The sequence below is a fragment of the Sminthopsis crassicaudata genome, chromosome 3 (genome assembly GCF_048593235.1).
Source record: "Sminthopsis crassicaudata isolate SCR6 chromosome 3, ASM4859323v1, whole genome shotgun sequence".
NCBI classification, from domain to species: Eukaryota; Metazoa; Chordata; class Mammalia; order Dasyuromorphia; family Dasyuridae; genus Sminthopsis; species Sminthopsis crassicaudata.
In genome coordinates this window covers 69,731,851-69,757,573 of record NC_133619.1, presented here as the reverse complement: position 1 = coordinate 69,757,573, position 25,723 = coordinate 69,731,851, and the positions used below count along the sequence as shown (strand labels likewise).

Below are 25,723 nucleotides of genomic sequence, written 5' to 3'. Positions count from 1 at the left end.
GAACTTATTTGGGAGAATAATCTGGAATTATGTCCAGTTATAAAACAATAAAGCAATATTACTATTATGTTGGTTTCAAGGTGATCCAAGGAAAAAGGAAAATAATTTACATATTTTAAAATATTTATAGCAGTTTTCTTTGTGGTGGTAAGAAAAGAATTGGAAATTGGGAGATGCCCATAAATTGGAGAATGACTAAATGAATTGTGGTATATGACTATGATGGAATACTCTTGTGCTATAAAAAATTATGGGCAGGTTGATTTTAGAAAAACATAGGAAGCCTTGTATAAAATAATGAAGAATGAAATGAAATTAAGAGAACATTATATAGAGCGATAGCTCATTGTTCAAAGAGTATCTGTGATTAAACTGTACCGACTATTATAAACATTCAAATCAAGTACAAAAAAAAGTGAAGACAATAATTTCTCAACTTAATTAGGTAAGAAAACAGAGACCAAGTGACTTATTCCAAGATAATATGTGATAAGAACCAGAGATTAGATTTAAACCATTCTGTCTGCTATTTTTATTATCTCAGAGTCAATCAGGTAGAACACTCCTTATGTTTATGGGGTCTCAGAGAGAGCATGAACCTCCACTTTTTATAGAGGGGAAAGGCCAAGTCTTGTCAGATTGTCACCTAAAGTAGTTTTCAGTTGGAAGATAACAGAATCAAGGCTTCTGTTCCTACTCTGATACTATCTATGAAATCATTGTTAGTTTTTCTTAAAATATTACTTGCATACCTGAATGAATCATAAACTTCTTATATTGTTATTATTTTAATTTCACAAAGACTTAGAATAAACTCAATCTATTACTAGCCTTTATTAAAAAAAAGATAATTATGTGTGTCAGATAAAGCAAAAAATTGCCTAATTTCAGTAGAAAACTCTATTCTTCAATTAAGCGTTCTATCAATTGCACTGGCTGTTCTCACATCTTTTATATGTCCAGAAACAGTTCATTACTAACAAATACTAATATAGCTCAAGATATTTCACTTAACAAAATTTCAATTGAATCCCTTTTCTACATTCTGCCAGCTACGTCTTTTTTATGTTGGAAGTGGGGAGGGTTTGAAAGAGCTTTTATAACAAATAATACCTTTCAAAGTAACAATTTCTACTTTAAAAAAAATGTCTTACCAAAAAAAGCTAAATATAAATGCTATTGGTTCAACTACATTTGCACTAAGTAGAGAAGTGCCAAACAATATACTATTAGCTCAGAGCTTGAATTATTCAACCAGATCCTAGAGTACATGAGAAAAGAAAAAAGCCAGAAGAGAAAAAAGATGTCATTTTATAGATACTACTCTTCACTTGGAAAATTCCGATAAGGGTGGGAAGGAAGAACAGAGCACAACTATGGAAGGAAAAGTAAAATTCTCTCTTAAGAGAAGCTGGTATGTTACTGTTAAGCCAAGGACTGTTTTTAAGCAAGGTTACAGATGAATGGATTAAGTACTTGTCCACTTGTCCTCTTTCTCCTCCAAATAAGCTGACAATTTTTACTAACTCTGTTTACAAAGATCAAACCAGTTCCCATAATTACTTCTATCTCCTAATGACTTAGGCTTTTCCACTTAGAGTCTATCTCTTAATAACTTAAGATAGTACACTATAAAGAGAGAAATCTTAATGACACAATTCTTTCTCTAAATTATCTAATTTCTTTGGAGAAAAGCTTATTTTGCCATGTGACTAATATAATACAAACACATTCCAATTCTTATTTCTTTAATGTGGAAAAAATAAGTTTAATTAATGTAGGCTATAACAAATTATACACATACACATTGCAACTTTAATTCACTTAAGTAATAGATACTTACTTGATAACCTACTTTTCAAAGTTTCAATACCAGACTAATTTGGGAGCCTTCAAAACAGTTTCTAGAAATTATTTAACTTAATTCTAAGAAGACATATTAAAATAGTAATAGGATAAGATCATTAAGATAGGAGAAAGCCCCATAAGCAATTTAAACAATTATGGTCATTGTCACACATACTCTATATATGGTCTTACCTAAATAGTCATTTAAAAAATGGAAACAATAGGAACCACAAGTAAGTGGACTAGTTACACATACAGAAAGAATAAACTATGGAAACAGTGCCAAAAGTGATATTCAAAGTAATTTAGATTCTGCTCCCCCTTCCCTTTTTATCAAATCAGTTGCTTGGTCTTAGCAGTTACACTTTTATTACATTTCTGACCTTCATTCCCATTTCTCAACTTTAACAGAAACCATTGAACTTCATTTGTCCTCAGATTTTTTAAAATCATCTCCTAACTGGGCTTCCAGCTTCCAAGCTTTTTTCCTCCCTACTCTATTTTCCTCATAGAATTTTTCCCTCATTTTATTTTATTTATTTAATATTTTTCCTCAGTTACATTCCAAACAAAAATTATTGTTACATTTGTTTTTTAAAATTTTTGAGTTCTAGATTCTTTTCCTTATTATGCAAAACATTTCCATAAAATTCAAGTTGTTATAAAAACAAACATAAATCTCCCACCCTAAAGAAAATAAAAGCCTTCCAGAAAAATTAAGTTAAAACAGGAAGAGTGAAAGAGAATGCTTCAATCTATATTCAGACACAATCATTTACTTCTTTGGGTATGGATAGAATTTTTCATCATAAGTCCTTCAGAGTATTCATGGATCATTGTACTATTGAGAATAGCAAAATAATTCATAGCTGATCATCCAAGAACATTGCTATTATTTTGCATACATTTCACTATTTCTGAGTTCATGGAGGACTTTCCAGGTTTTTTTTCCCCCTGAAAGCATCCTACTCATCATTTCCCATAGAACAATAATATTCCATCATAAGCACACACCACACTTTATTAAGCCATTACCCAATTGATGGCCTTACCCTCAATTTCCAATTTTTTTTTGTCCTGAGAGTTACTATGAATATTTTTGGTATATATGTTATTTTCCTTTTTTAAAAAACTCTTTTGCTATTCATACCAAGTAGTGATATCGTTAGGACAAAGGATATGCATGAATTTATAGCTTTTGGAGCACAGATCATATCTTTTGATCATTTATCTACTGGGGCATGGCTCTTATTTTTTATAAATTTGACTCAGTTCCCTCTATGTTTGAGAAGTGAGGCCTTATCAGAGAAACTTGCTTTGAAATTCTTTATACAATTACTATTGTTAATTATTTTCCCCTATTTATTCTCTCTCTCTTTTCACTCTGTCCCTCCTCAAAAGTGTTTTAATATTGACCACTCCCTCCCCCAACATGCACTCTCTTTTATTACCCTCCTCCCTTCCCATATCCCATTCCCCTCTTATTTGCCTGCAGGATAGATAGATTTCTATACCCTACTGAATATGTATGTTGTTTCTTCTTTCAGCCAGTTTTGATGAGAGTTGGGCTCACTTTCTCCTCCTCTCCTCCTTCTCTTCCCCTCCACTGCAAAGATTTTTTTTTTTTTAACCTCATAGACTTTATGACAAATTGGACCATGTTATTTCCATGCTGAGAAAAACAACAACAAAAACAAAACTTTCAGGTATTTTTATTGTTAGTTCGACAACCTTCATAATCTGAGCATAATTTACCTTTCTAGACATTTCACATCTTTTCCTTTTATGAACTCTCTGCTCCATTCAAACTGGACTACCAGCTGTTCCCTGACCCTCATATCACATCTCCTTCCTATGAGGAATCAATAAGCATTTAAAATACTATGTTCCAGACACTAGGTTAAGCTGAACAAGTCACTTTTTTTTTTGCTTGTGTTCTTTATATTCGCCAAATAGAAATCAACTCAAATGTCATCTCTTTTCTGATTCCTTCTCAGCTGTTTATCCTTATCAAACTTCCTCCACAAACCACTTTTGTATTAACTTATATTGGTATATATATTTAGTAGAATATAAATTTCTTCAGAGAAGGGACTCTTTAATTTTTGTATCCCAAAGAACCTAATCCTATGTATATTGTAGGCACTTAATATTGTTTAAAACTGAATTTAACCTACTTTTGAATTTTAAAGTCAAAAATGAAAAAAAATCATGGAAAGTACAAATATCATACAACAGAAATCATTTGTGATGCAGAATTGTTAAAGTTGTAGTGGACTATATATGCTACCTATGCTAGTCTCATTTGATATTGGGAAAACTGAGGTCAAATGCTTTAGACAGACAGAATTAGTCAACAACAGACAGCTCTGGGATAGGAAGACACTAATCTTTTGAACAGAGTCCTACTCTCTTTCACATCTATAATAAGAGTATTTTAATGGCCTAAACAATGGACGGAGTTTGAAAGTTTCTGAAATAAATTCAGCACTTTTACTTTTTAGAGGGGGAGGACTAGTAACTTTCTGTTTTTAAAATGTGAAAAAGACATCCCTTATATTCACTTCAAATGGTTGTCTTACAGAAGAATTAGAAGAATTATAAAGCTATACAACTAAGAACATTTTATGCATAATCCATAAAATCTTCTTTAGGAACAGAAAACATCTTTGTGTTAGTCCCATATATATTGGAAAAATCTTATGACTTTTTCTATTGAAACTAATAAAGAAAAATAACCCCTAAACCATGAATGATAATAAAATTTTCTCCATGCAATTTTTAGGGCATTTCATTCAGAATACACACACACACACATACACACATATATCCATGCTACATACACATATGGACATATAGACATACATATGACATGTTATTTAATAAAATCAATAGCAGAACAAATTTTAAATCTCTTTTATTATCCTTAGTTCATTTTTTTCATGCAACTTCTTCTAAAAATACCTACATGGCACAAAACAACAGTCGTGACATCTGCTTTTATCTGCCAATTGTTTATAGAATTGTAAAGGTGAAGACAGATTAGGACTAACACACTGTGCAATCAACATTTTTTTCCTTTCTTGATCATTTGCAATCAGGAATGTTAAAACATTAGGTTACTAATTAATACTGATGCTTTTTAACCATATTTTAAAATAGAATTTCTAAGCCTTGATAAAAAAGAAAATGAAAATATGTTATTCATCACATGCCTCCTATAATATACATGGTCTAAATATAAGAATAAAAAACAAGTTTCTTCTGTTTTAATTCTATAGATGGCCCTAAATGAAATGCCAAAGAAAAGAAAGATTGCTTGATCAAATTATAAAGAAATTGCTGATGATTAAATCCATTTTGTTCCTTTGCTATGGATGAGGTTAAATATAAAGAACTAAAATTCCACCAAATAAGATCTACCAGATAAACTGAATCAAAATCCTTGGAAACTCTGAGGATAAAAATTATTATCAGAATCCCCAAAATTTCAATACTAATGCATGGAGTTGCGGTGATTTCAAGAGAAAAAGTCTTCAATGATTATTACATTCTAAGGTATAGGCAAAAAAGTTAAAACTTAATAAATTATGTTTAACTCTTGTTTTTGAAAAATTTGAAATGTTTAAGATAGTTCATAAATGTTAGAGATCTCAATTATAGGGTCACTTATAAACAAGGTGTAGAGTTAAAATATAGCAAATATCCCAAGACCAAATGTGAACTAGAAAGTTAGGAGTAAAAATAAAAGTTTATTTTCAAAATGTGTTACAAATGTTTTGCTTTGTTGTTTGAAAGGTGATAGAAAAGGGAATTCATATTTAGAAGAATTCTTCCCTTTTTTATAGTTGGGTTATTCATTTGCAGTTCTTACAGAAGTTTTACTTTTTCCTATCTTTCCAAAGTAGTATAGTAGAAAGTTAATTATGCTTAAAAGACAAAATATTTAGATTCAAATCATTACTTTTCCATTTACAATTTTGTATAACCTAAAATATTTCACTTTTCTGGGCCAGAATGCCTTATCTATAATGAGGGCTTTGGAACAAATTGTCAATCTAAACTTTTATCCTGCTCTAATGTTCTAGAACTCTTGGAATTTCTTGGTATAATGCCCCTGCTTTTTCAATTCTAATTGGAGGGAGGAGAAGACAGGGGAAAATCCCTAATATTTTGTAGAGGAAGCTCCCAGCGAGGTTTCTCCATGGGAAATAATCCCCAAGTCCTGCAAAATAGGCCCTGGGTGTCAGTGTTGGTTTGAGGATACTTCCTCCATAGCACTTGAAAGATAAGGTCAGCTCTACGCAAAATGGACAGTCAATAAAAAAAAAAAATCCAGCAGAAATCTATAAAAGGCCAAAATTTTGCAGTGAAAATGTATACAAAAACTGCAACCAGGGCAATAGGGTAAAAATGGGGCATATATATTCAACAGGAGGGGAAAACCCTTCAGATGATTGTCCAAAATTCAAACCATTAGATACACTCATGTTATGTGTGATTCCCCTAAAGGAGTGTTCCATTGTAAAAATGAGAGGAAAATTTCAATATAAATAATAACATAGGGGATTAATCTAAATTACTTGAAGACCAGAACCCTGTCTTCTAAGTTAGCACTAGAAGTTAAGAGAAGTTAAGGAGTTAAGAACAAGGATAGTTCTATAAAAAGCGAATAAGAAAGAAAGAAAATCTAGCCAGGAAATATCCTCAAAACATTGCATTATCATTTAAAATACATGATGGTGGTTATTTCCATAATTCTGCCATACAAAAATATATGCCTATATGTAATAATCAAGCATAGATTTTCCCCTGTCTTTGGTATTTTGCCAAGTAAGAGTGCTAATTTCTGGACCAATAAAAATAACAATTAGGCCAAGAGCTCTTCAGGGACCTTTATCTGAGAAAATGAGACACAAAAACCAACATTACCATTACTCCAAACTTAACTTTCCTTGTGATAAGAACTTGCTTGCTTTCCCCCCTCGTTTTATATCTGGGATGTTATCGAAAATTCTTCTCATAATAGGTTTACTTTGAAATGATAATGATCAAATAACATACACAAGAGAATGTGGAATCTTTAGACTATTATGAATACATACTATTCTAGGAATAATTTTGTCCCCTTTACCTTTCTTCTCATACTCCCTACTAAACCTATTTGATTTCTTACCATGTTCAAGAATTATTCAAACCAACCATATCCTGGCTGTATAAGCAGTGCATAGAATGTTGGTCCTGGAGTCAGGAAGACTTGCCTTCCTGAATTCAAATCTAGCTTTAGACATTTACGAGCTGTATGACCCTGTACAACTCCCTTAGCCCTTTTTAACTCACTTTCCTCATCTGTAAAATGAGCTAGAGAATAAAAGACAAACCCATTCCAGTACCTTTGCCAATGAAACCCCAAATGGTGTCACAAAGAGTTAGACACAGCTAAAAGAAAGACTGAACAACAAACAAGCACAACAAATAACTTATTAAGCACCTATGTTTCAGGTCTTATATAAAGCACAAAAGTGAGAAACCTTTACTCCAAGGAGGTTAGATTACAGTGAATTTCATCATTAATGAACCTCTAACCTTCTTTCTCTACTCTCCTCATCTGAGGATCTCATCTCATAATTCATTGAAAAAAACTAAGTCTATTCCCTAATAACTCTCTCTTCTTTATCTCATACCAGCCACCTATTTTCTCTCTTTTGTCTTTTCCTTTGCAAGGCAAACACTTAATCTAAACTCATTCATTCTTCTCTAGACCTCACTATCATCCTGACTCTCTCACTGTTTACTATTCAAGTTCTCCTTAATTACTGGCTTCTTTTCTATTACTCTACAAAACAATGCTTTTCCCAACCTTAAAAAGTCTTTAGTTGATTGTACCATCTCAGGTAGCTCTGATTCTATATCTCTTCTCCCCTTCCCAAATAAACTGTTTGAGAAAGATGTCCATAAGCGATGCTTATATTTCTGCTCTTTTGACTTGATTCTAAACCTAATGCAATGTGGCTTCCAACCTGATCATTGAACTCACTCCAAAATTACCAATGATTTCAGTGGCCAAATCTAAAAGGGCTTTTCTCAATCCTCACCTTTCTTGGCTTAACTACAACCTCTGACAATTTTAATTATTTTCTTCTATTAGATATTTTTAATTGTTTAAGTCATTATGATGCTACTTTCTACTGGTTCTCTAACTTGACTACTGCTCCTCAGTCTCCTTTGCTGGTTCTTCATCCACACTAAATCTGTGTATTCCCAAGACTTTATCTGAGTCATCTTTTCTTTTTCTATACTGTCTCTCTTGGTGATAATTCAATATTTAACTCTCTGCAGAGGATTCTCACTACATATCCAATCATAACCTCTTTCTTGAGATCTAGTCTCACATCACCATTGCTTTTTAGACATCTTGAACTATGTATCTTGTAAGCACCTCGAAACGTAAGTCAGTGGTCCTCAAAGCTCAAATAGGGTTCAGTTCACTGTCCCTCAGACTGTTGGAGGCCAGACTACAGTAAAAACAAAAGCTCACACTCTGTCTCCACCCTCATCCCATTTGCCATAACCTGGCAGGCCACATAAGTGTCCTCAGCGGGCCTCATGTGGCCCGCGGGCCGTAGTTTGAGAACCGTGAGTAAGATAGTCAAAACAGAACTAGTCCTCTCTTCTTACTGCCAAGTACAGCATCATTTGCTTAGCCACCAACACTTAAAATCTTTGTATCATCTTAGACTCCTTTCCACATATCCAATCTATTGTTAAATTTTTTTGTTTCTACTTTCACAATATGTCTCAATATGTCCACCTGCCTCTACTCTGCATACAGACCCTTGATGCAAATGCTTCAAGTCTGACCACATCATTTACCTACTAAATAGACTCCAATGTTTCCCTATTATCCCTAAGACAAAAATATACTACTGTTTGGCAAGCCCTTTATAACTTGTCTCCTTCCTATCTTCTTATATTTTACTTTTCCCAATGCATATTCTTTAAGTTCTAGAATATCTGCTTTCTTGTCTCCATACCATTTATGTCCACTGGCTTCCCAAGCATCCTTCAAGATTCAACTACAATCCCACCTCTACATGAGTTCTTTCCCAGTCTTATTCTACCTCCTCCCTTCCATATCCCAGTGCTACTTCATTCTGGTTATTAGAGTACAGAATATTTACTATAAGATACACACACATATGAAATATATGCAAAGTATTGGGAGAGTACTATCAATTGTGAAGTGTTTCATGTACAAATGATTATTAAGATGAATTGTGAAGAAAATGAGGGCCTATGAGAGGTAAAGGTGGGTGAATAGGGAATGCATTTCAGGCACGGGGCTTGGTTTTTGAAGTGGAAGATGAAGTGCTATAGAGGACTTAAAAAGGGCTTTATACTTAAGGACAGATAAAACCACCAGATATACCCAAGATCATGTATTGCTAAAATAGATTTCAAACCTGAGTAATCATGGGAGAACATACTTCTACTCAGGCAAGTATATTTGATTTGAAACTTTTATTAAATATTTGTCAAACACTAGGCAACTTCTGAAATAAAATGATATTACTATAAGTATGTTACTTCTTTACTACCATCATTACAGCATTAAATTCACAATATTTTAAAAGGTGATAATTATGGTCTAATTACTTTTTTACTTGCGGATAAATGCAGATAAATAATATTTAGTTTTATTTTCTTATCTGTCCTAATTTTTTCCCCTTGACATATGGGAAACTTCCAAGATCTGGCAAGATAGTACAGGCTGTGGATGAACAGGTTTATTTGACTCATTTACATGGATCAAATAGGGAAAATAAAGGAAAAGGGTGGAGGTTAGCTTTAACAACAACCAAAAAAATGTGACGTGCTCTTCTTGTACTGAGTGAGTAATGAACCTGGCATTCAGCCTTACCACTAGGCCATGGAGTTCCAAGCATGCCAAACCTGCCGACTCAGCTTTCTGGAAAGGAAAAGTGGAAGATTTTTCAAATAGAATCACAGGACTCAGACTTAGAATGGCTTTTTAGACATTATGTAGTTCAATTTCCTCACTTTATAGATGAGGAAAATGATGCTCAGAAAGAAGATATTAAACAAAGAAATAAGTGGGAGTAACTGGGAGCTGCCTATGCTCATGCCAGCAGAGCATGTGTAACTTCAGAAATCTCCCAAACATTTGAATTAATAGAGCTGGCAAAAGCAGTGTCACTAAAAGTACTTTAAAGAATAAAGAGTCTTTTGCTTTTGAACACCTTGTTATGGGAATATAGAATCAAGATCCTAGTTTATATCTGATCTGATTGACATATTGAAAAGACTATGTTAAAGTAAGTACAAGTCAGAAACTAGAGACTTTTAATTCCTGGTAGAAATTTTTCCCCCTTTTGAGACAGTGATCTTACTTCTGAAACAGCTACACATATACTTTCTCTCTCTGTCTCTTTCTTCTGTCTCTGTCTCTGTCTCTCTCTCTCTTTCTCTCTCTCTGTCTCTGTGTGTGTGTGTGTGTATGTGTATGTGTGCAAAAAAGATGATTCCTTTGTTGAGAATAAGAAAAAAGTTATTTTACTGTCTGACCTAAAATATGAGCAGAAATGAAGCTGTTAGTCTTCCCTCCCGCAGTTTCTATTGCACTGAGCACAGGAAAAGACCGAAGATACTGACTCCAGAGTACACGATGTGTGTGAAACCAACACAGCACAGTTATGCAAATCATGTGTGCAACCGACACTGCTTGTGTAATGCTCAGTGTAATCCACCTCCACCAGCCGCCTCCAGGAAGGAAGGAGGGGCAGAGGGTGGGGAAAGTTCACACTTGGGAGATCAAACAGTGAGTTGGTCAGATGCCAGTGCTACAGATCAGGTGAAAACAGTTCCTTCTCATGGAAAGCCTCCAGGACAAATTTTACTATACTCAATATAGGGTTATTACAAGGCAAGCAGTGAGACACACATGGACTGACTTCTGAGTCACTACAAGCTGAGCCACTGGTGTTCATTAGTAAGCTAGCCCTAGATTATTTTAATACTATTATAGCTGCTAAATAATATAGAAAACATCAATAGTTCTGTTAATAAATGGTTTTAAAAATATTATCTTCTTAAAAAGCTGCCTGTCATAATCTACTAGTCAAGTGCTACATTAACTCTTTTGTGTTAAAATATTCATATAAAACAGACAATAATATAGCTTCCAGTAACTTCAGCATTCTAAAAAGGCTATAAAAGGGCCTATATTTATATTCAAAAAGGGCTTATAAGTTCCAGTAATGTCCATGTTTTAAAAGGTCTACAGGTCTCTTGTTATATTTCTTCTTTCAAGTGCATCAGAAAATGGATGATATTGTTGAGAAATCCTGCATAGCATGCTGAAGCAATGACAGAAGGGAGGAATAGGGAATATAGGAGTGACACAACTCATCTTAATATGGAGCTATTAATAACATCATGCTCTCACTGAAAAACTTTCAGTGACTTTCTACTGCTCAACAAATGAAGTTCAAATATCTCAGCTTATTTTTCAAGAACTTTCACAAGTCGGTTCCAACCTACTTTTCCTTGCCTTATCTTATACTGTTCTTGAAATTTATATTTCAACTAGCATGGACTACTGATCTTTCCAAATGACTTGGCTATCTCTCATAAATGGAATGTGTTTCATTCCCCCACCAACTTCATCCATCATAATTTTAAAAAATTCTGTTCATTTGCTGTCTTCTTTATAGTGTTCTCTTTTACATTTCAGAAAGAAGTGATAATACTTCCACAGAATTTGTTTCAATTCAATGTTCAAATGAACATTATGTAATTCTCTACCTTTCTTCTTTTTCAGTTAAGAACTTAAGTAAAAACCTCCTTCCTTTCCTGTCTTTCAACTTCTAAAAGAAGTTTTTTCCATGCATTTTTCATTCATTCATTTCATTAATTTATTTATTATCTTATTTTTTCTGTATATATTAAACTTTTATTTTTTGGTACATTGTCCTTATACTTATTTATTCCTTCTTTAGTCTCTATTGCACATGGGATTAAAGCTTTCAAAAGTATCCATTTTGAGTTTCATCTAAACAAGTTCTATATTAGTGCCTTGTCAGTTGGCTCTCTCCTTTTATTTCTGTTGTTTTAGTAGTGTCAATTTCTGCATAGGTCATATAACTAAGGCTTCATGGTAGAGATTTTCTTTTGTCTCTGATTTTGCAGTCTATTTCTCCCCCCAAGAACTTCCCATGATCATTTCATTTACCATTTTCAGTGATTTCTTCTCTAAGAGCCCATGCCTCTTACCCTTCTGATTATCAGTGTTCCCTATCAGCTCTGCTTCCCCTGCAGATACAACATTCTCTTGGAAATTGTTGTCTCTCTGAGGACAAATCCTTGCATGTTTTTACTCACTGTAAGGTGTCCATCTCCTGTAACAGACTATTTCTCTCTTTCCCTGTGATTATTCTTTCAAGGGATCTCCTTCACCAATGAATCAAGATTTTCCTCTTTCTTTCTCCTATTTCAATTCTTCCAAATTGCCCCTTCATCCATTCTTCTGTAGCCCTTTTTTCCCCCTGTCAAATCATTCAAAATCAGGAACTAGTACACATTTGCACTACATTCTTAAGGAGCATGGGACCTTTCCATTTAACTCTCAGCTCAAAACTCCCTTTTGTCCTTGAAAAGAGAAACTACTTTAATTTTGTTTGTATTCTTTTGATTAGGACAGTGCTTTACACATCATAAGTGCTTAATAAATACTTTCTTCATTTATTTCCAAGAGACTACAGGAACTATTTTTCCTTCATTCTTTACCATTGATTTGATTATGGTACATCATACATTTTCCTCTATTTTCATTTTCCCCCTAATGAATTTTGTAGGTTGCTGCAATTCTTGTTGGCTGCTCCTGGAATATGGAAGGTGATGAGGTTCCACATTAACTAAGAGAATGTTGAAGCAATGTTATATACCTATGTAAGGGATGGAGCTGATGCCACAGCTTTTAGGAACAAATGCATGTGGCTTCAGACATTTAACTAAGGTTAGGTAGTGATATAGAAAATTTTGGAAGTTAGGACATAGGAAAAGCTGTTTCCCCAATATGGCTCTTATTTACAACTAACTTCCCTAAAAACTTCAGAGAGATAATTTCTTGGGTGATTCAAGTCATCTCTCTCTTGGTCTGAATTGAAATCTCATTTCAGTCTCATGTAAAGATCTAATTCACTCTTGTAGGTTCTCTGTTATATTCTAATCTGTGCAACTTCTGTGAATAGACCATATTCTAAGTCATAGAGACTTTGTGATCTATATCAATGACAGAAATTTCCACAATGAAAAAAAATAAGTCAGATATATGAAGTATTCAATAATCTGACTGAGGTAATCACTTTAGAATTAAGAGCAAACATATTGAGGAAAACAGTATTTCTGGTGAATCAATATTCTTATCCTTCCCTATATCTCAAGTAAGAATACTGAAAACTATAATATGTATCATATATTCAACAAAGAAGGCAAATCACATCTATATTAATCTAAACTAAAACTGCTTTTGAAAACTATTTTCTAGCTGGCATTAAGAAATATTCCAAGTCCTTTTTTTTTTAAAACTAGCTTTCCTCTTTCCTCTCAGTGTCTAACACAGTACATGATACAGGACCTAATCATTGTTTGTTAACTGATTGACATTATACTAAAGGTGAATGAGCCATGCATATTATTATAATTATATTTACTCCTCTGGAAGAGGAGGTAGTTTCAAGGAAAAAGTGCTTTATAAGCCCTAAAAAGTATAATTAACAAGAAGTTAAAGAGTATAACCTCACACTTACATAATGTTTTATGATTTTCAAAGTGCTCTCCTCATAACAATCCTGTAAGGTAAGTAATAATTATTATCTATCTTGAGGCAATATAGTATTGGATAGCATGCTAGCTGCTGGTGTTAGGAAGACATAGGTATAAATTCTATCTCTGACATTTACAAGCTATGTGACATATAGCTTTTTTAGTTCATTCATCTGTAAAATAAATATAATTAAGTTGGTAATGCCTTCTTATTTAACAGAGGTCTAGTGAGGTTGGAATAAAATAAGAATGTATAGAGTAGATTTCAGACCTTAAGGTGCTATAGACAAATGCCACATTCCTCAATATTACTACCACCACCACCATCACCACCACCATCCCTGCTGCCGCCACCGCCAACACCGCTATCATCATTTTTATAATATATTTTTTCACAGCTTAGAAAATTCAGTAACTTGCCTATGGTCACAAAACTAATCAGTCCTGGAACTAGGCTTAAGAAAACAGCAAATTTTCTCCAGAGAAGAAAATTTTTTATTCTGTTGTTTTTGTGTTATACTAGAATCAATCTAATCCAGCAACTACTTGAATACTAGAAAGTGGTAAAATTTATTTAAAAAACTAAAATAAGGGCAAAATAGCTGCTATTTCCATCTATATCAACATTATATACCACAAATCATTTAACCAGGAAAAATTACCAGAATCACACTGCTAGGAGACTTGCCAGTCAGTTAGTAAGGAATCATTTTTTTAAGTTTTTGCTACATTTCAGGCTCCATGCTAAGCTGTGAGTACAGAAAAATGGTGAAATATTACTTTGGGACTACACATCAACTAGTATTCTTTAAGGCTGGATACTACTTAACATGTAAGTAATACAATGGCATAAGTTAGTAGTCTTATCAAATTTATCAAACAATAAAAATTAGGTAAAAAGGGCTTAAAACTCTAATCAATCAGATTCAGATGTCAATTTTTTAAAAATCACAAATATTATATTAAATGAAAAAGAATTGTGGAAAGATCAGAAACAAAGTATTAACTATGTAATGTTACTTTAAAGATAATACCACAAAAATAATTTATTAAATTCATTCTAATAAATAAATTGTACAGTAGTCACCACATGCCTAGAATCACAGTATTTAAATCTGAAGGGATATTTTTGATCACCTAATCCAGCCACAAACTGTACAAGTTTACATTTTGCAAACTAGGGTTGAATATGGAAATACCTCATCTAGTGTCACAGTCATAGTAAATAATAAAGCCATTCCATCCAAGGCTACTCAAAACATTCATGTTTATATGTTATTATTCAGTCTGGCACTTCACAACATCCAAAAATGTAGTAAGCTAGAAAAGGAATTTAAAGAAAAGAAAATATGTGTACTATAGCAACCAAAACTCCAATATGAAATGGTTAGAGAATAGGATCTAAAGAAAAGAGTAAATAAATTGATATTATTTAGCTTAGAAAGAATAAATGTTTGGTTAGCTCAATGTGAAGGAACATAGTATTGGTTAGCCAAAGTTTCATGTTCAGCCTCTTTATGACTCAAGTAAGTTAGCTTTGTCTGTTTAGAAGATACAAATAAGAATCAGTCTAAAAGCATGAAAATTGATGACAGAGGGACTGATCTAGAAAGCAACACAAATTATCTCCAATCCATTATCACTATTAGAGAGGAAAACAAACTTCAATGTAAATACCCTATTGATGTCACATAGGTAAATTAGTACATTATTAAAGAAGAATCACATTAGATAGTCATTCAGTATTTATTGCTACTACATGTAAAACTCTGCACCATTTTGAAAGGAGGAAAACTTAACCCCCATCTTTAAGAAAATTAAAATCCAAAAGAGATGTGATAGTCGTTCACTAAAGAGGAATATGGAGGTCTTATTGTCTAGTACTCCTAGTGAGGACATGATGTATTTAAATCAGATTGGATATCAAGAAATGGGGGGGAAACACCAAAGATGCTAAACATTGAAAATATCACAAAGCCAGGTAGTATAATAATGCCCACACAGGGCTTTAGAAATAAACTACAACCATATATACATGTATGCATACCTATATGTGCATGTATCTATTTCCATGTATGTTTGTATAGATATGTATGTCTGTATGCATATATCTCTCCAGAGTAATTCAAACCTACAATCCAGGATCCCTGTTAGATATACATTGATTTAGAAAATCACAAATTACCACTATCTTCATTGTATTTTATTGTTATTTATTTTGTTAAACATTTTCTAATGACATTTTAAACATTTGGGGGTTCTGTAAATTACTTGTGAATAGTGGCCAGGAATCTGGTACAACTGGAATAAATGGCTTCTGAAAGTTTTACCTTCTATTTACTTAAGAATCATGGATCTTAAGAATTTCTGACAAAGCTAAAAACAAAGTTTTAATAATGGATATGAACCAGAAATCACAAATACTGAATGTAAATCTTTTAAACTCAGCAAATTTTGCACATCTAAAATTGATAGCTGATCAAAAATTATAATTTGCAAAAAATACAAATAGGTTACAAATTTTACAAGGAAATTTTGCTTCAAAGACTACAAAAATCACTCCAAATCCATCCCTTTACAGAGATGGAAAGTCTAGGCATTTAATAAACTGAATATATATTCAGACTTGTTTTATTGATTAGTTCTTTTTTAAATGAACAATTTCTTTGTTTTCAAATGATAATCTTCTCAAAAGTTTTGTAACTATTAGATTTCAAACTTGACACACATAATAAATGTGAGTTTTTCAAGTATGCATTGCATTTAGAGCAATATACTATGTTCTACGAGAGAACCAAAAAAATTAGATACCACATGATTCCTTCCCTCATGGAATTTAGCTGAGTGACAAAAACTTATTTATGATTTGGTAATTTTTCAATCTTTTCAACTAACAGTCTTTGATCATTAAAATATCCTTAATATTTTGGAAAATTAAAAAGATTAAGGATGATCAACAATCTCACTTTTAAGAAAACATAACATTCAAAGTTATGTGAGTCCCAAAAGGAGTTCCTCTCCTTTTGCTATGAAAGCTGCTAAAGAAGAATGAATGACAACATAGAATAATGAAATATAATTTGCATAAATGCCAAAAAAGTAGAAACTTGTACTATATTTTGTTGTAATGGCCACAGCAAGGTGAAATGTATAGAGTACTAGACTTAGGGTCAAGAAGATCTGAATTCAAATCAGGCCTCATTTAAATCACTTAATTTCTGTTGCTTCAGTTTACTCAACTACAAAATGCTGATAATATCACATCTCTATCCATTCTACAATTATTGATAGGATCAAATGAAACAATATTGTAAAGCTGTTTAGCACAATAGCTGGTATATATTAAGCACTTAATAACTGCTTGGTTTTTTTTTTCTTCCTTTATTTGAGCATAGTGTAATCATGGTACAATATTTACAAGATGATAATGCCCATACTAATGTGAAAAATGTCAGATTTAAAGTATGTCAGGACCTTAGTAATCAGTAGGGCTCAACATCTAACTGGGGCCAGGACTATCAACTCAGAACTCATTTGGGGCACAAATTGATGGTGAAATGTGAATTGTCCTGAATGGAAAGAGGCAAAGATGGCTTTCAAATCTAGTAGCTTTGAGATTTAGCCTCTATAGAAACTTTAATAAAGAGTGAAAAGTCAGAAAATGAGCATAAGGGGAATATAAGGAAACAAGACAGAAATTAACAAAGCTCTCAAAAGGGAGAAAATTCAGTTAAAGCCCTTAGTGTAAACAGATAAGGATAAATAGGAAAGATTATTGCAGTATAAGGGGATATGGCTTCCAGATCAACTAAAAGATTCCATAAATGAATAAGGTAAGACAAAAGAAAATGAATTAATATCTGATAAGGCAGAAAACTTTGCCAATTCACAAGAGAACACAAAACTGCATCAGAATGTAATCTAAATTGTTTAAAAGAGAAATAAGAATTATGAAAACAGAATTTGTGGTCTTTGTAGAATTTGACAAAAGAAAAATAATTAATTCACAATGGTAAATCTCATCAAAGAAATGAAATAGAATAATTGATTGGAATGTAAATATATAGAAATTAAAGATAGCCTAGAAAAAAATCAAAATCAATAATATTCATACCAAAAAAATCTTCATATAAACAAAAACACTTTGATCCTGAAGGCATGATACATACAGACAATTTAAGGGTTATAAATCTACCAGAAGAAGATAACAAAAAACCTGAACATCTTAATCCAAGAAATTATATGACAACTTTTTAGAACTTCTGTACACAAAGATAGATCTGAAATATAATGGACTAATTTTGTCCACAGGTGAACCAAGGTTTTTGTGGGACTGAACTACAAAATGGGAGGACACATAAGAAAAGAAAAGAGAAGAATAAACAGCAATGTGTGATGTACTCTAATCAAGTCAAAGTTTAACAATGAAAGAAAAACAACTTATTGGAAAAAAGAAAGACTGCAGGAAAATGGGTAAGGATATAAAGGGAGGAAATAAGATCAGAGAAAATGGAGAAATCTTGTACTAGTATTAAGAGAGAGTACCACAAAAGAATATTTTCATGAGAGAAAGACATATTCTAAATAATATAAGGCATTTACAATGATAATAATCTTCAGGAATTTGGAATTTAGAAAGACTATTTTCCCTACCTAAAGGGAAGGAGAATTGGAGCTATTGGGGGCAACAGATGATCAGAAGAAGAAGACATGAACCCCAGAGAGAAAATTTCATGGCAAATGGAAAACAACAACCATAATAACAACAACATATAGGAAGGTAAAGGTTAATAAGGAACTGCACAATCAAGCATATAGGAATATCCCTACCAACATCCTCTTTATTAGCTAAACAACTACTAGTTCTAAGAGTAAGGCAGAGGAAAAGAAAGAGGAAAAAACAAGGGTAATATCTACAAGGTAATATTGTTGAAATTGTGGAGGAAAGCCAAACATTTTAAAAATAAGATTAGATATTTATATTTAAGCTTTAAGTTTTGTGAGTCAAATCCAAGTTTAGAGATAAGAAGAATCAGTGATATAAGCCACATCACTTTCCCAATCCCAATTCCATAACTTTGTCATAATAATGTTTTGAAAAGGAAAATGTATATTTTTCATATGGAATGAAAATGCACGTGACATATCCTATATTCTCAGGCCAATAAATACCCAACTTTGGGATTTCCTACTTTCAAATCTGATTAAAATTTTTACATTGTGAACTTGAGATAAAGGCTTAGAATATCATTTCATATTTTAAAGCTATCTTGGGTTTTTTATCTTGTGGACTTGTCTGCTAGTGTGCTTATCTAGTATTTCTTTTTAGAATATACAAGCTACTTACTTTTCTTAATTTTCAAGCACTTGGGTGTTTTTTTTTTTACATTTAAAATAATTACAATCTTTACCATAAACATCCATGTTCTTTGATTTTGTTACTGTTATACTCTAACAAAGCAGATGGTAGCACTATATGCATAAATTTGTGCTAACAAAAAATTCATGATTGCTATAAAAAAGAAATTCTTATTAATGAAAACAAAAATGTGTTCTGTCTCTTTCTTCAAATCTCTCTATAATTATGTCTACATGTTGTATATAGTGGAATAAAAGCTATTTGAAGGCAGGGAATCTTTTTTGTTAATTGTTCTTTGATATTCAAGTATGTACCATGATGTTTTACACATAGTATATAAGTAAAACTTTTTTTTTTGTTGAAATGAATTGAAAATATGTCAAGTCAAAATGAAATGAATTACCATTCTAGGTAAATGAGAAAATCACATGGAGCTCATAGCTGTATATCTCAAGAAAATAACAAATGGCATAAATCAAGGAAATACATTAAAAATTAAGTTCTTATTATCACATAAAGAACATAACAGAAAAAATCTGTAGAAAAAGTAAAATAACAATTTGTAAATTACTTATACTAAGAATCTGTATGTAAATGGAGGCAACTTGCAAAAAATATATTTTTAAAAGAGTGATGAAAATGTCTTGTTATTTGAAAACAAATCATATTTGATGAGTGTCAAGATATTTTAAAATAACCTAATTAACAAATGCAATTATATATGATAAAATAAATTAAAAATTTAATGTTGAAATTGTCTATTAAACCAAAACAGTCAAAGTTTAATTGATTTGAATCAACAATATAAAATAGAAAAAAGAAACTGAGAAAGAGTTCCTAAAAACCATGAACTCTTAACAAGTATTACAAAGTATTTAGGGAAAATTTAATAAAGATTTTCTTCTCCCACTAATATCTTGCTTGTCAAATGAGATTTTATTAACATTTCACCAAAAATTGAGGTAATTTCAAGATACATATCATAAGTGAAGTCAAAGAATTAATATCACAATAAGGAATAACAGACTTTAAGTATTAGACAATAAACATGGTAATTATAAGGAAACCATTATATAATATTGTTTTAAAAAATCTTCTTTGTTCCAATATGTTTAATATGCTTATAAAAACATTAAAAGATAAAGTCCATTTAAGAAGAATTTTAGGAGAAGTTAGAGGTTAAACATCCAATTAAAATGTAATCATTAGCATTACCTATTGATTAGCTCCAAGTATTAAAGGTTCCTTGACTGGAGAAAGACAATTTCAGAGCAAGGGTTTCCTGCTTTTTTCGCCTTTGGTAACAGGAAAAACGGGCAAATTAAAAGGTCCACAAGGAAATTTTGGGTTTGGCAGCCTTGGGACAGAAGTAACTATGGAATTAATGAAGATTAGTTTATAAGCAACTAATAGATAGCTAGAACTAGCTTGTACCAGGGGTGAATAAATTTCTTCTCCGTTCAACAGTAAATATGTGAAGTCTTTGACTTTACTCTTAGGCTGAAAGGATCTACAAAGGTAAAGCAAAGCTTTTATTCATTAGAGGTGCTTGCTTATAAAGGAGAATTTGAAGGAAGTTGCAAGCAGATTTGAGAACAATCCTGAAGCACTACAAAAAAAAAAAAAAAAAAAAAAAAGGCTTTTCTGACTGAAACAAACAAAAATAAGAGCCAGGCTCACATAATAAAAAGCTATCAATACTTTGCATATGTAATTTTATAATTTTCACATTAATATATCTCATTTTATAATTATTACTAACAATTGAGTCTAATGAATGAAAATTGCCCTACATACATTTTGATTTACCCCAATATAAACAATATATATATTCTAGTAACTATAATCAGTCTTTCCTATTTCTTTAAGATTTGAGTACTAAAATAAGTTTAGTATTTAGAAGGACATCATCACTGAAGACTTTCTGAGCTGGATAGTACCTTAAGTATCACCTAATCCAATTCTCTAACTTAACAAATAAAGAAACCAAATCTCTAAGAGACTGTAACTTATCACCTGGTTTAGAGCTTGAAGTAAGAACTAGAATTCATGTCTCCTGACTTTCTTTATCACTACTCTTTCAACTATGCTTATAGTTTTCCTTCTATAGAGATATGTTATTAGTTATAAAATACATTAAAATTTCTACAGTCTTTACACCAATCAGTCTCTGTAAATTTAGAATTTAAATATAAAGTTATATTTCTCCATAAAATATAATATAAACTTAAGCAGCTTAATCATACATTTTATCCTTTATTTTTCTGCCACGGTTTTGTTCAATTAAATCAAGGCATTACCATTTTACTCATGGATAGGAACAATTACAGTTTTAGCACTGCGAAGGGGAATAAGAAAGAGGAAGAGAAGATAGCATTGGCTTTAATTCACAAATTTATTAAGTAATTATGATCATAACAACATACTAACAAAACACATACTTGAACAATGCACTGAGTGCATTTATTCCAACAAAAAGAATCACAATGGTGATGTTTATAATGTTAGTAATTAGAATTAAGTTAAACCATATAAAAATGAGAGATGAATTGTAGAATAACAAAAAAAGCCAAATAAAGAAAATAAAGAAAAAAAGATACCATAAAAAACAAAAAAAATTTCAAACTCTTTTGAAACAATACAAACAGGGCTTATATTCAAAGTGTTAATAAGATTATAAAAACCTAATCTCTCAATATACCAAGCACATATCTTGAAAATATACATTTCAGCAATGAATAGGAAACGAACTAGTATCAAAGAACAAGTCTTTGAAGCTTGAGTATGTTTTGGCTTCACATGTAAAATAGGCATTATCATAATTATAAGTATCATGTCTATATCAGAAGAGCATATCATGAGCAGTAAATAACAATAATGTATTCTAAAAGTGTAACAATAAAGTATCCTAACTCTACAAACTAAAAGTAATAACATTTTACAGGATATGATAGAGGAGGCAAAAATATGTATCCTATTTTATGCAACAACTACATTTCTGTATTTGATTTGAATTACCAAAAATAATTTACTGACTTATTTCCATATAAGTTAGTACATTATTTTTGGTAATTCAAATCAAATAATACTTTAAATAAAAAGGTGAATATGTCCAAAAGAAATCCATGGTGACTATTTTTTTTAAAGTGAATCTACTTAAAACAATCAGTCTTTTCTTTATTCTTATTTTTATAAGATGAAATTTTTCTGCAATTTTTCTTGAAATTTTGAAATTCAGGATTTCTTACATTGACTACATCCTCATATAAAATGTTATATTTTAGAAATGCGCTTAGCAGCTTAAAACAGATAGTAGAGGAAAAGAATTTATTCAAAGCATATTACCTTTCTTTACCTCAACTTTCATTTTTGCTGATTGAACTTTTCTGACATCAGATCATCCCAAAATTAAAGTGTGAAAGTATTGTAATTCCCTTACATTCATGTTAAAAGGCCAAGTACAGCAGGAAAAAATCTTTAAAATGTAATATAAGCATTACTTTACAAACCACAGCACTTGTCATTTTAGATAAAAACAGCACTTCCATCATGTCTCTACATTAAAATTAAAATTTAATGTGTCATGATGGACAGGAGTATATAAAATGAGCATGACAGGATTCTTTATTAATTTTCTTCCTCTAACTTCTTTGTTGGGGCTGTACATGCTAAAAGGCAAATGGGATTCATTCAGTTCTGCAAGTACAAGCTGAAACTAGTTTAAAAAAAAACACTGAGCTATATATTTTTTTCCTTCCTAGCATTACTGGAATTAAGTACTCATTCTCTATTTTTATGATGATATATGAAGCCGGAAAAAGATACAGATACATGACCATATATTGACAGTGGTTACAAAGCCAAAGACTCACACAATTCATACAACTGTGCTTTTAACAGCAAATTTTCTGATGAAGAGCATTTTAATGTTTATCAGTAGCACTGATGCAGTGCTGAACTCCTGTTCAGATGGTCACCTGTGTCTTGAGTTAAAGATGAAACACCAGGGCTTTTCCCCCCTCCATATGGTAGCTAGATGGTGGCAACTCTCTCTTATTTCACTAAGAGGTTTACAGTTATCTTGGATTGACTATAACAATTTCTCTGAAATAAAAAAGGCCTTAAAGTTTTATATAACATATAATTTTTTTTTCTTATTTCACTTGCCACAAATAACAACATTTCCAGCTGATATTGTTCACTTGGGCAGCTCATCTTATTTATTAAAAAAAAAAAAGCAAAAAGGGAGAGAAGGAGGAAAGGAAGGGAGGGAAGAGGCAGAAAGAAAGGAAGGGAGGAAGGCAGGGAGGGAAGGAAGGAAGAAGAAAGAGAGGGAGAGAAGGAAGAAGGAAACAAGGAGAACTCTGAAGGCTTTGATTGACTTTTAAAAGCATATTTAATTTGGTGAAGTATATTCTCATAATTACACTGAGAGTAAGTCAATATCATTTTTACTGATGAAGAAAGTAGAAAGAGAAATTTAAGTGACTTTCCAAGGTCACACAGAGAGGTCCCCAGTCTCCCTGTTCTGTGCTTTTTGCTCAGACCCTTTAGGTCTACTAAACATGTCCACAGCACACAATCCATTTGCTTCTTTTTTATGTAATGGCTATGCTGGCAAGATTTATTTCTTGAGGACCCTGCCTTAAAGCAAAATCAGTCTAATTCTCCAGATCTATATTTTATCACAGGACTCAGAAAGGCAAAATGAGGCAGCCCTCTCTCACTTAAATCCAATTTACTTTACTTCATGGCATCACCTCCCTGATGCCATGTTTTTTTGAGAACAAAGAACAAACAATAACAACAACAACAGTACAGATGAAGCACCACAGTAATATAATTCAAGTGACCTGACTACACAACAAATTTTAACCAACTGTATTTTCTATAGTACTTTCTTCCTTTGCTTTTAGGTCTTCTTTGAAGGCAGACCATTTTATGACTTAGATAAGTTTTGTCACTTTTTAGGAGCTATTCAAGAAATTTAGTTGCTGGTAGAAATGTATTAGGACCATCTGGAAAAGTTGGCTGAACTAATCTCATGGCCATTGATTTTGGATGAAAAATTAAGGGAAACAAGTAACCTGAGGGAACTTACCAGAGTGTGTCCTGAGGTGTCCTGTGAGGGCGTCCCTTCTCCGACAGGCATAGCTGCAGAAGGGACATTTGAACGGCTTTTCCCCAGAGTGCAACTTAATATGTCTCAGTAGGTTGCCCTTCTGAGTGAAAGAAGCTCCACACTGGTTACAGTGGAAGGGGCGCTCACCTTTAGGAAGGGAGAAATTAGGAAGGCATTAAAAAAGTTATGGTACAGTGATTCAAGTCCAACACATTGCTAACTCGTACCATTTCTCCATGCCAAAAGTTTGTTGTAGACTCTTTTCCGATATGAGTTTTCCAAATGTCTCCTTAAAATGTAGGACTGGATCATGGTAGGATTTCAAGCTTCACATCCATGACATTTTTCCTCCTCATATAAATTCAGTAGTGCTCCATTGCTTCGACTAAGGCTAGGTCTACCAGATCGAAAAATTTTATTAACCTGACCATTCAATTTAGTAATGCAACTAACATAACTCAAGTTTTTCATTGAATTCATAGCATTTTTGATTAGGAAGCAATATTAAAGAACATTTGGTCTCATCCCTTCTTTTTATAGTTAAAAGGTGTAAAGTCCAAAGAGATTAAGGGGTTTTCTTTCACAAGGTTGTAATAGGTGCAGATGAACTCTGATTCATGGTGCAGGGCTCGTATCACTCCACCATGTCATCATGCAGGCAGAAAGGCTCCTGTGTATGCCAGTTTATGTAAATTATGTGAAACCCTGTCCCCAAATGACATATTTAAAATTAATTTTTACTTCTAATGATTTTAATGACTGAAAACAAAACAATTTCAGTGACAATTCCATTATTAAAACCTGTCACTAACAACTCTTTGGCAAATTTGTGTCATCCTTATATAAAAGTCATAGAGAAAAGAAAAATATTAAGAAACATTTCCATGCCAGGCATACTTACATTTTTTCATTATAATATAGCTTTTCTTTGTGGCAACTCTGATGTAATTTTAACAATCTTAGGTTTATTGTACCTTGATCTGTTATTGTGAGTTGACTGTCATTCACTGGATCAAGTATAAAACATGCTTGTTGATATTAATACAATCAAGGAGTATCTGACTACCTGGGTGGTTTCCCCTGCATTAGAATTTTGTGTTGTATGCCTGTGCACAATGTCTTGTGCATTAACTAGACAGTAAGTATAGTAGCTTCATGTCTTTGGCATATAACACTAAAGGCCTGGGCAATACTAATTTTGTCTTACAAAATCAGTTATAGTTATATCTTTAACAATATTTCTAAGGTCCATCTCTAGTTTCTTGAGTATCACTGTGTAAGGAGTCATAGGACCAAGACAAAATGTCAACAAAACTCCTCAAATTATTTTGGTAAATAGGCAAAAATGGATTAAGGAATGCTTAAACATCTACTAAGGATAAGGCACTATCTTGGGCAATGGGGATACAAAGAAAAAAATGTATATATTCCCTGCCCTCAAGAAGCTCACATTATTTTCGGGGAAACAACATGTATACATATAAGCATAAATAAGAAATACAAAGTAATTTGGTGGGAAGGGAAAGGTAGTGGGAATAATGGTAAGAAAT

General features: G+C 32.3%; 1 protein-coding gene across 18 annotated transcripts in view; it reads right to left on the bottom strand.

Annotated features, from left to right (window-relative positions):
* Positions 1–25,723, bottom strand: part of IKZF2 (IKAROS family zinc finger 2) — a 187,524-nt gene that overhangs the window by 15,837 nt on the left and 145,964 nt on the right. For all 18 annotated transcript variants that reach the window (XM_074298784.1, XM_074298790.1, XM_074298775.1 and 15 more), the window contains one exon: positions 24,153–24,320. In XM_074298784.1, the coding sequence (XP_074154885.1) occupies positions 24,153–24,320 (168 nt within the window). The remainder of the gene's footprint in view (positions 1–24,152; positions 24,321–25,723) is intronic.